The sequence below is a fragment of the Gallinula chloropus genome, assembly GCF_964237585.1.
Source record: "Gallinula chloropus genome assembly, chromosome: 8".
NCBI lineage: Eukaryota > Metazoa > Chordata > Aves > Gruiformes > Rallidae > Gallinula > Gallinula chloropus.
The window spans coordinates 22219325-22231498 of record NC_140093.1 but is presented as its reverse complement, the minus strand read 5'-3'; the positions used below and the strand labels follow the sequence as shown (position 1 = coordinate 22231498).

General features: G+C 46.0%; 1 protein-coding gene across 1 annotated transcript in view; it reads right to left on the bottom strand.

Annotated features, from left to right (window-relative positions):
* The window catches only part of LOC311194472 (ventricular zone-expressed PH domain-containing protein homolog 1-like), a gene marked incomplete at both ends in the record, with an annotated part of 43419 nt that extends 34073 nt beyond the window's left edge, over positions 1–9346 (bottom strand). Inside the window, 4 exon segments of the mRNA XM_084267579.1 lie at positions 1376–1573; positions 6745–6949; positions 9213–9259; positions 9262–9346. Coding sequence (XP_084123705.1) covers positions 1376–1573; positions 6745–6949; positions 9213–9259; positions 9262–9346 — 535 coding nt within the window.
* Positions 9347–12174: the final 2828 nt, after the last annotated feature.

Genomic DNA, 12174 nt, shown 5'->3' with positions numbered 1-12174 from the left:
CCCCCTGCCAAAGCAGGGTCCCTAGGACAGGTCACACAGGTCGGTGTCCAGACGGGGCTGGAATCTCTCCAGAGAAGGAGACTCCACACCCACTGGGCAGCCTGTCCCAGGGCTCCCTCACCCTCACTGGGAAGAAGTTCTTCCCCAGATTGGTGGGGAACTCCCTGTGCTCCAACTTGAGGCCATTGCCCCTTGTCCTGTCCCCACAGACACTGAGAAGAGGCTGCCCATTCCCCCTTGTGTCCCACCCTTCAGATCTTTATAAACAAGCTCTTTCTTACCTCTTTGGTGCTGTGGAAGGAAGGGTCTGGCTGCTGCAGCATGTCAGGGAGAAGCACAGCAGCAGTGCATCAGGAAGCTTTTCCAAGCACAGTCTTAGGGCACCTGTAGAGAATGAGCATTCTTCTCTCCAGGCTGAACAGCCCCAGCTCACTCAGCCTTTCCTCACAGGGGAGATGCTCCAGGCCCTTCATCACCTTCATAGCCTCCTCTGGACTCCCTCCAGGAGATCCCTGGCTTTTTTGTCCCAGGGTGCCCAGGACTAGATACAATATTCTAGGTGGGGCCCCCCATTTTAGCTACCCCTCCAGAAAATGTCTAGAAGTAACGATGATCCATTTATATTTAATAAATACAGAATGCATTTCATTTGAGGACTTAACATTTGCCTAACAATGTTCTTGGAATAATCAGGCTGCTACTCATTGCTGTTACCCCCATACTTGAAGAAAGCCAAACTCTAGTTTTACTACTGCAGTAGCTCTGTATCACAAAAAAACACTGTGAAGGTTACTACTTCAGTTACACTGGACTTCCTTTTACACAGGTAGGAATGTTTTTGGCTTTTTAAACCACAAAAAGTAAAACATACACAGTTTATCAACAACATTCTACCTAAAGCTAATAACGTAGGCAAAATTAAAGAACCACTACAAAGCTTGTCTATCTGACTGTTTTGCCACAGAATAGGATTCATTTCATTCCCATTTATGTTCTGGAGTATTGCCAATGGTGCTAATAGGTGGGATAAGAGCCCAGCAACGAGTGTCTGGTATCATAGCTTATAATTTGAAGTCCATTAGTACAGTGCACTAACAAGTACAGATGTATTTCCTGCCCTCTGGGTCACCCAATCTATAATGAAGCTTCCATAGTCAACAAGGCTCAGTAAATTCACATCTTCTTGGAAGGTTTTCCTTGGTAGAGTCTGGTTTTAGACAGCATTTAACTGGTTTTATCACATGTTTATGGGTATGTCCACCTGTAGGCTGTCTGCATCTGTGGTTTGATATATAACATGCTTGTATATTCACCTAAACCAATCTAAGGGTGGGCATGCTGTAGGACTAAAGCCAAAACCTCAGTGCCTTCCTACCTTGAAGGATGCTTCTGACAATAGCATCTGCGTGACCAGCCAGCAGATCTGCTTTAGCTGTCGCAGCCAGGGAGAGGTAACTGGACATGTTTCTGCCCAGCTCCTTATTGCCCCTCTGAAGAAACCTCACCGCCCCTGGGACAGCCAAGGCCATCACTGGAGGTCGATTGTAATTCTGTAAACACATGAAAAACACCACTGAAAAATAAGCAGCTGAAAAAGAGTGATTTAAATGAAGTCTCATGATGATCAGAGCAGGAAAAAACACCCCAAAAATCAGAACAGGGTGGGGGAAGCCCAAAAGACTCATCAGGAAGGGTTATGCTTTAGTAACACCATGACGGCAGCCTTCACAGAAGGAGCAGGGAAGGACACTGAAAAGCATGGCACCAGAGATGCTAACACCACACCTATTTCTGTCCTCTGTAAGATGAGGAGACACAGTACCAAGGGCACCAGTTAAACTGTCACATTTCCAACATGGCAGTTTCTGTTTGGTGCTTCCAGAGAAGGCAGCAGAAGCTGCATCCATCACCACACAGAGTAGGTAATCCCCATCCCAAAGTGTAGGAACCCCCACAAGCAGTCACTCCTGTCAATGGGTGAATCACAGAGCTGTAGGGGTTGGGAGGGACCTCCAGAGCCCATAGGATCCAACCCCCTGCCAAAGCAGGGTCCCTAGGACAGGTCACACAGATTGGTGTCCAGACGGGACTGGAATCTCTCCAGAGAAGGAGATTCCACACCCCCTGGGCAGCCTGTCCCAGGGCTCCCTCACTGGGAAGAAGTTCTTCCCCAGATTGGTGGGGAGCAACCTGTGCTCCCACTTGAGGCCATCGCCCCTGTAGTACGGGGTGAGTTGCTGCCTGTTGTTCTTGTGTCACAGAGACCTGTCCCACTCCACCATCCAGCTCCAAGCAGGGAACCCAAGGTGCAGGCACAGAGTTGAGGCTCAGGGAGCTCAATTCCAAGCACAGGTAAGTCTTCCCCGCACAAGGCACAGCTTCCCTCACCTAGACTGAGGCATGGTGGCACTCTGAGCTTCAGCCTTTGTGCCTTATGAAGAAAATACCTCTCTGTGCCCAGAGCAGGTCTCCTGCTAAGCCACTGGGACTAAATCAAAGGGAAACAGGTCAAATGAGGAGAAGAGTATTGTTGAGTAAGTGCACTGGGAGCCTCTCTCATGAGGTAATAGCTTTAGTATTGATCATCAATTTTCCTCTAATAACAACTTAGATTTCCTTCCTTAAACTCCAATCGATTTCTCCGAGCACTGAGATCAACTGGAATTTTTGGAGACAGCTAACTCCTGTCCTCAAAGCAGCACCAAGCTCAGTGAGCTCAGCACACACACTGAAGTTTCAACATTAAGGTCAGAAAAGGTTTCCTTCAGCTCTTTGTGCACACAACATCAGTGTGCACAGACTATACCACCTACTGCCCCTTCAGTTCCCATTCCTAACTGCCCTTGAAGCCAGGAGGATATGTTTACGTGTAACTGAGGACCTACATTCTTTCTGGAGCCTCCTTAATCAGGGCTTTTCTCTCCCCTTGGTTTTGAACATCTCTTTGAAACTAGATTACATCACTGGTTTGGAAAATAACCCTGCAATATGATTATACTTCATTAGCATCTGAAATCACAGGCAACCACTGGAACCCAGATGTTTCAGAAAGCAACAAAACAGCACGAAGAAAGGCAGTGCAGGCTTAACACATGCTCTGGAGCAGCACTAAAAAAAAGAATAATACATTTAAACCTGAGGAAAGCCAAATCTGCCATTCTATATGCCCTACTAGGTTGTCTCCTAGGCCAGGTCTGCCTCCAACAGTGACTGCCTTTGTTATTAGCCTCTCAGAGAGCTGAACTGACCTTAATTATGGCTGCATCATGCCATTTAACCAATGCAAAAGAGCCAAGTGGAACCAGCTATGAGGGTATTTCCTTGAAACAGAGACTGACCAAGCAGCAGAGCAGTGCAGCTGCTGTGGGACAGTCCCTTCCACCAGCCCTTAGGGAGGAAGGGGCTGCAGCAACTCCTAGGTGTCAAAATAGCTCATCAGACAACTGCTGTATGACCAAAGACTGCATCTTTAGTGAGAAAGGCCCTCAAATGAATAGGCCTTTATGCAGCAACATGTTTAAATCAACATAATGCCTTGTTATATTTGGCTGGGAGGCACTACTGAGTAGGAGCCAAATTCTGCCTCCAAGTTATACTGCAGGACTCCACATAGAAAGAACAGGGAGATAAGGTTTGGCCTTCTGATGACGATTTAAAGGATCTAAGAAAACTCCAACTAATAACTTTCTTTTATTTCCTACAGCAGAGATAAAACAGTCAAGAAAAGGTTTGAATTCAGATGGAAGGAGAAAGGTTCCATTAATTCCATTATAAACATCAGGGCAGGAGCACACACTTATGAATATGTGAAGGTGACAATGAAAACCAGATTTCAACAATAGCACAGAGTGATGTTTGCAAACCATGGGGACCTCCCCACTGCTAACAGCAACAGAAACATGCAGGGAGATTCAACCCAGCTGGCAGATACTCATGACTACTTCAACTACCCCTCACAGCTTGTATAAAAACAACCCCAAACCCTCATTTTATGCCACCTTTCTTTTATTATCACAGAATCACAGGGGTTGGAAGGGATCTTGAGAGATCATCGGGTCCAACCCCCTGCCAAAGCAGGGTCCCTAGGACAGGTCACACAGGTCGGTGTCCAGACGGGGCTGTAATCTCTCCAGAGAAGGAGACTCCACACCCCCTAGGCAGCCTGTCCCAGGGCTCCCTCACCCTCACTGGGAAGAAGTTCTTCCACATATTGGTGAGGAACTCCCTGTGCTCCAACTTGAGGCCATCACCCCCTCTCCTGTCCCCACAAACATTGAGAAGAAGCTGCCCATGTCCCCTTGTGTCCCACACTTCAGCTATTGATAACCACTGATCAGATCCCCTCTCAGGCTTCTTCTCTCCAGGCTGAACAGCCCCAGCTCACTCAGCCTTTCCTCACAGGGGAGATGCTCCAGGCCCTTCATCATCTCCGTAGCCTCCTCTGGACTCTCTTCAGGAGATCCCTGTATTTTCATCCCAGGCAGCCCAGAACTGGACATAACACTCCAGGTGGGGCCTGAAGTCATGTAAGGAACATGCTGGTAATAGCTCTGTTTCAGGGAACAGCAAATGTACTCTCACAACTTTCCCATTCTGTTTCAGTGAGCTCCTTTCCTGAAGCAGCCTGCAGCACAGCACAGCCCCACAGCACCCAGATACAGCTCGATTCAGGCACACAGTCACCATCAGCAAACACCAAAAGCTTAGGCAAGCCGTTGCCTACTTCAGCACTGTCAGGAAATACGATTTCTAAACTACCACAAATGTGATTCTACAACATAGTCTGGGAAGTTTAAGCTGTGCTGCTGCCAGGATCCAAATCCAGTTACTGCCTCTTCTCCAGGGACAGGAGGCAGTAACAGACAGGGAGATTCGGCAATAGCTTTGGTCACATTCTTGACCAAACACCTGGCTAAATAAATCTCTGTGCTTCCCAAACCAAAGTCACAAGAACCTGGGCTTCAGAAAAGGAGCTTTTCCCTTCTTTTATAATAAAACAATATTTTGTGCATCTTCAGACCAAGGTTACGTGAAGGGGCCCACAGGAAAGCTGGGCAGGGCTGTTTGTAAGGGCAGGGAGCAATGGGATGAGGGGTGATGGTTTAAACTGGAGCAGGGCAGGGTTAGATGAGACATCAGGAAGACGTTCTTCACTCTGAGGGCGGGGAGACCCTGGCACAGGTTGCCCAGAGAGGTGGTGGAGTATCCATCCCTGAAGACATTCAGGTCACCTCATGCAGTCTGGGATTCTGTGATAAACAGAACTGACCATCATAAAGTAAAATTTCACTGAAGCAAAGCCAGCATTGGTGTTATTTTTTTCTGAAACTCTTTGTTTCTTTTAGACTTTAAACACTTTTAGCCAAACTCTATGAGGAACCTCAGTAGGTCTGTGGAACAATATAGCTAAGAATGGGCTAAGCAGCATCTCTCATGGGACAGTGACATACTTGTGCCACTAGCAATTGAATTTTTATAATGAAAGAACAAACCCAACCACAAACCAACCCCAGATCTGATTTGAGAGGCAAAGAAAACAACTGTGAAACAGCAGATGTGCTGCAAGCATCACCCTGGAGCAGTCCGGGCAGACAGGCACTCTGTAAGGACTTGTGGGGGCTGGTCCCTATGAATTTTACCCACAGCTGTAACTCTGGAAGCAACCCTGATTTCTGCTTCCAGCTAGGTGTAACTGTGCTCTTGTGTTTCAATTTGGGTCTCTCCAGTGTATTACACTGCTTTCCCAACAAGGAATGCTGTTGTCTGCAGTCACAGCTTGAAAAACAACCGAAACAAAACCCCATAACCCCCCCACCCCCAAAACAACACACATGCAAACACACAGAAACACACCCCCCCAAAAAAAACCCAACCCAAATTCACCTTGATTTAATACCAGATTCCCCCTTCCTCCCCCATTTAAATGTTTTTCATACACAGCTTATTTTCCTGGAGTGCCTCAGAGTAGCCCATTCCTGCCCCAAAGGCTCCTGTACCTTAGCATGTCTTCTTTTCACTCTTGCTTTCACAGGGTGCAACAGTTCAGACTACTGAGTTCAAAAAGGACTCAATTCCAGCTGTTCTAACAAACCTTCTTAGGACCTAAGTAATATTTCAGTCGTGTTGTTGCTGCCTCAACCATTTAGTAACCATTTCCTAAGGAATTATTCCAACTGTCCTGCCCAGGGCATAAATTCTTTCCGCCCCTCTGTTTAGAGCAGCAGCAATCAGACTATCATTCAGAAATCAGTCTTCTGCCTTGTATCTGGACCCAGCTTTTACAATGGTAATGTTAAGAGAGATCCTCCTAACTGATGGCATATCTAATGATGTTCTATGGTGTTTCTCTGCCTTCTGGAACAATTCCAAAGAGCAACCTCCTTCCTGATATTAAATGCTTGCAAATGAATCTTCCTGCAAGCACAGAAAGTACAGGACTGTGTCTCCCACATTAATAGTTAAATGAAATGCAAGTGCTTGGAATTAATGGAGCATTAAGATAAAGCAATCTGGTACTGGACAGCCAAGACACTTCTAAAGATAACAGCTGCCAGAATTTGTGATTCCCTCCAACAGATGCCACATGCATGTGAGGATATACATTAACCAGGGTGAAGATCTGGGTTTTAAACTCCAAACCACCATCAGAAAACAAAGTACAACTACATTTTGAAAGCTAAACCCAAATAGTGAACGAATGCATCAGCCTCCCCTGCTTCCAGCTCAGCCTCCCCTGCAAGATACAGCTCATGATATCGGATGCAATTTTGGCATGGGGGGTGTCCTTATCTTTTCCAGATGGCTTCAGGTTGTGGTCCAGGCAAAACTCCCAGAGAGCCATGAGGGCTCTGCAGTGCTTATTGACGGATGCCGTCTCCCTGATGGCCGTGGTGATGCGGGTGATGCAGATTTCCACCACAGCCTGGTCACTGTCATTGGTCTGGTAATCCTGGTTCAAAGGAAGAGACATCTGCCATGTGAATGCCCATCCTTTTCAAGGACTGCACAAATTTAGGCTGAAGACATAAGATTTCTGTATCTATATAGCATCTGTTTTCTCTCTTCCACCTTTACAAGGAACATTTACTGTGATTGAACACAGGAAACAGTCATGACATAGACAATTCATCAGTTTGGGTCTTAATTCTGGTTACTGTAAAGGTTTGGATTATGTTACCACATGATTTTGAGTGGGCTGTCTTGAAGCACAGCCTTTTTGACCAGGGATTGCAGCCACACACCTTACAACCATTTGTGGGGCCTCTTCTCCCATAACCATCCCTCAACTAAAACTGGAATTGCTATATCCACAATCTGTATATAGCCAAATGCAGGGTCCTAAATATTTCACATCACTGAGTCCCTGATGTAGTAAGGCCCCAGCACAAGGTGCCCAGAGAGTCTGTGGGAGCCCCTGGATCCCTGGCAGGGCTCAAGGCTGGGTTGGATGGGGCTTTGGGCACCCTGGGCTAGCGAGGGTGTGTCCCTGCTCTTGGCAGGGGACTGGACCTAGATGATCTTTGAGGTGCCTTCAAAACCAAAGCAGTCTGTGATTCCATGTAAACACAGTTAGTTTCAATTAGTATCAACATGGCATGAATAAAAGTTAATTAAATAGGCTTTATCACAAAGTCCTGTAATCTCCATTATTACTGACATAGATGCCATGTGGATACAGCACAGCAGCACATCATCCTTCACTCAAAAGACCCACAACACACAACTGCCAGCCCTTGATCTAACCTTTTGCATCCTACAAGAGTGGTGCAGATAAAGAGACAGACCAAAGTATTAATCAAAAGCCACTGGTTTGGCTAGATAAAGCACAGACACTGTAAAGGGCTGAAGCCAAGTTCAGCACCAGCTTGTGGAAGTGCAGCTCCACAGTGAGCTCAGCACATCACAGGCAGAAGCCACGATGCCTGGGTCCATCTCAGAGCAATTCTCCGCCCTTATTCACAGCTAACCCTTTACAAGCTCTGCTTGGTGTGACAAAAAAATAAAAGCCACAAGCTTATCAAAAGAAGACTACACGCTTTTTGTTCTGTATAAGATAATGGATTGAGCCAGAGGTGAAGAAGTTCACAGCCACTGGCTGGGGCAGCACAAGAGCAAACCCCTGGAGAGTCACAGTTACTGGCAGTGCATGGACCTGGAGAGCAGAGTGGTCCTGTCTGCACCTCAGTAAGACTCCTCACATTTAGGGAACAATTATACACACCCCTCCATCCACTCCTGCTCAGGCAGGCAGCGATCTCTAGAGCCCTCTGCTGGGAACCGCCACCCGGCAGCTGGAGGCAGCAACAGCTCTGCCCTAACTCAGACAAGTTTGCAAAACATTCTGGGGCAAATTCAGGCATTTTCTCTCAAAAAAAAAAAAAAAGGCACATTAGGGAGAATTTGTGTAAAATTCCTGGTCATCTGGAGTTCAGTGAGGGGGAGTACAGCACAAACTGCAGGGGTGATGGCCAAATTAACTCTATTACTCTTCTGAATGACTGTGCAGATGCAATCACTGTCAAAGAAAGGAGCAAAGAGAAGAGCTGGAGTACAGCGACAGCTCTGATGGACAAGTCAGTTCTCAGTGCAGGCAGCAGCGCTGCAATCGATGCTCTGAGAGTCAGAGGTAGGACACTGCCTGGACCGGCTCCTATTGGGACATGCTGTATGGTGCCCAGGAAAGCACAGTTGTGAGAACACATACATGCTGCTATTTGATTATCCTAAGGCTCAAAAAAGATTCTTCCCTTCAGCAGACTGGAAGCAGGAAGGATAAGCAGCTTGTTTGCTTTAGATTTTAAAGAATTTACCAAAATCAGTGAGCCTACCCTCATTCAGAACACTTTGTGCTGCAAACAGAATAGACACTACACATGCAGCAGAGCTGTAAGCCCCTTGCTAATCTTTAATATGTCTTAAGTAATTCTTTAATAGAAGTAAATTTAATAAAAATTATGATACAGATCAAGTTGAAATATCTTTAAAGATGGCAGGAACTGCATTTGGTCACCACATTTTTTAAAAATCACAGAATCACAGAACTATAGGGGTTGGAAGGGGCCTCAAGACATCATTGGGTCCAACCCCCAATCTTACACTTTGCTGAGTATTCTTGAGTATTTTTAGAGACTTAAATGTCCCTGTCTTAAGTATTTTATTTATACAATACATTTAATCTCAAGAAAAATGATTAAGGGCAGTGTTTCACTTACAGCAGATGAACTAATTATTCTTATCTGTTCAAGAGCTTCTGAGATGCTTCGATTTCAGCATCCTCTAAGGAGAGCAGATCCCCTGCATGTGAAAGGTCCTTTTGTGCCAGAACCAGCCCAAACAGATGATGCATGGCTGTGATTGCTGCCAGCCCTCCACGTGTACCACGTGCATGAACCCCTCAGGTGAGGCCAGAATGGAAGCAGTCCAGGGGAGCTGCAATCAATTGAATGTGAAGACTAGATCCGGGTGACTTAAAGGACTTAGGCTGCCTCATCAGGAATCCTGTGTAGAGAATTTAGGATAGCACATAAAATAAGGGGGAATACTGTTCTCAAGGGTTCAATTTGAGTACATAGCTCTGCTAAAAGATACAGATGATCCTGGACAATGAAATAAGGGGTTAAATCGTGACTGAGGACATGGGCTGGAACTTAAGGAAATCAGGCTCAATGAACAGGCTTTAACCATGTTGATTGTACATCAGGGCAAACAGGAAAAACGGGCAAAACGATGTGGGGTCTCGATAAATCTGATCATTTTGATCAGGAGTGAACAAACCTTTTCAGAGGCTACAAAATTAACACGTGCAACCTGAAACCTGTATGGAGCTTTTGACTTCCTTCAGCCCTAGGCCATGTCAGTTGCCAGAAAAGTTAAGATAAAGCCAACTACTTGCCAGTAAGCAGTTGTCCCAGACAAAAGGACTCATACATTTTAATTTTCTTCACCAATGGAAGCGGGAATGTCCCAGACATGCCATGTGTATTATATTGTGTACTGCTGTGGATGGGGTGCCTTGGTTGAGCCTGTAAAATCCATAGTTAAACAGAGTAAGGAGGTGAAAGATTCAACCTGAGGAAGAAGACTCGAGAGCCTTCATCGCTGAGACCCCCGACCACCACTACCACAGGACAATGCGCAGACGCAATTGGGAGGAGTTTATGGAAACCACCTCTTGGAACTCATCTTAATACGAAGCGGGACAGGTGATGAATATGTATAGATGTATGGTATAAAAATGCTGTAAGCCCTGACCAAAAGTGTGCCTACTTTGTTGGGTCACCCACTCTTGCAAGAGGGTATAATAAATTACTGCTTCACTACTTGTCTACCTTAAGTCCTGTTTTTAGGACCTTTTGTCATTTCTAACAGTATGACACTTGCAACCTAGATTGGTTGTAATCATTATCTGAGACACAGAGTATCCCCAAGCTTTGTTACTTTGTTTTATGTCCTTTTTTGGAGGGGAAAAAAAAAGTCAAATAAGGGTCAAACCCAATGCAAAACACCAAGAACCTTCTGGAAATAATTCAAAGCAACAACCTGTCTTGCGGGAGCACAGACAGCACCTCGCACTTGATCTCCCACAAGGTGGGTTTGCTGGCTTTTTTAATTTTCTCCAATTGATCAATATCATTAGATAGGACTTTTAGGTTGATTATTGGCAAGAAGACAAGAGGTAATAAGATGGCCAATGGGCTACACCCTCCCTCCTATCACTAGTCACCGAAACGAAGAGGACAGTGTAAGCACAGAGGAGGCTGTGCCCATGATGCTCCTACTCAGCAGCTCTCAAGTCCAGAAATAACAGTTCAGAAAGCCACAAACTGGTTTTTACAGGTTCACGATGCCACAACGACACCCTCAAGGATGGTTACAGGTGCAAGGCTTGTGCTGCTGTCTCCCTCTCCTGCTACCCCAGGCAGCACCCGAGGGCAAGGGGAGGAGAGCCGGGGGATCCGGTGGCAAGCAGCGAACCCAAAGCTTTTAATTGCAGTGCCAGGAGTCAGGCATCTCAGGAATGCAGACTAAAGCAGCCTAAAAGTTACCAATGGCTCCATCAGGTGACTAAAGGAACCTAAATACAGGAAGGCCTTATCTCTGAATGAAACGCTCTGTTTCCAGGACAGAATACAAAGCCTACTCCACTTGAGGGCAGTTGTTTTTAATACAGACAACAGAACTCTGTGTTAGTGGAAAGTTATCCTGCCCTAGGAAGAAGGTAAAAAAACCCCAAACCCTCAGTACACTCACACTGTTTGAAAGGGAAAGAACAAGTGAACAAAGCTTGCCACAGAAGAGATTTTCTGTCCAAAGGAATAAATGCTATCATTCTGTAAGGCTGGATGGGAGCACAAAGGAGGGGCTGAGGTTTGCTTTGGGGTTTGGAGGTACTCCCATGAGGAGCACAACAAAACCTACACACAGAATTTGGAAAAAACACTCAAGGAAGATCCCCCGGAACCCTCCCTGTGATCAGCTGCTCTGAAACACAGCAGCCCCTCCAAAACACAGCCTTTGCAAACACTACAGTTCTGAGAAGAGTTTCTCAAAGACCCTCTTCTCCATGGAAGAACAGACACAGTGTAAGTTTTAGGGACAATGCTAAGGACAATAGAGGGAAACATATACTTACTGTAAACTCTTTGAAATGGAATTACAGCAAGTCTTCTTAATTCTTATGTAACAGCACTAAAATACTCTTCTTGCATAGATCTCAAAAGGAGTTGTCCCTTAAGCATCTCCTTACTCACCGTGTGACTGTGTTGTTTCCTACTAATAGGTAGCTGGTGCTGAGGAAGAGGAAAGGTAAAATACACGTCCTCAAAAGTGTCGTTATTTTTTTAAAGGGTCAGAATGGGCAATAAAATTACTTCAGAGCACAGTTCCTGTGGCACCTCCTTACATTGACTCCACCTATCCATATCCATTTCTTCTTCTTCAGCTGGGACAGAGGTTACTGTATCAGATGAGGCTGTGAGAGGGATGGGACTTGTGGCTGTGTCCCATGTCCACAAGCACCAGAAAACAGGCAAAGGCTCTTGCCAAAGCTGGTCTGCCCTGCTCAGCTCCCCATCAGTGGCATCTCCTTGCAGCAGGGAACAGGGATCCCCACCTTCCTACAGTCAAAACATGGGAAACAAAGCAGCAGCTCCAGCTCTTGTAAGGAGCTTCAAA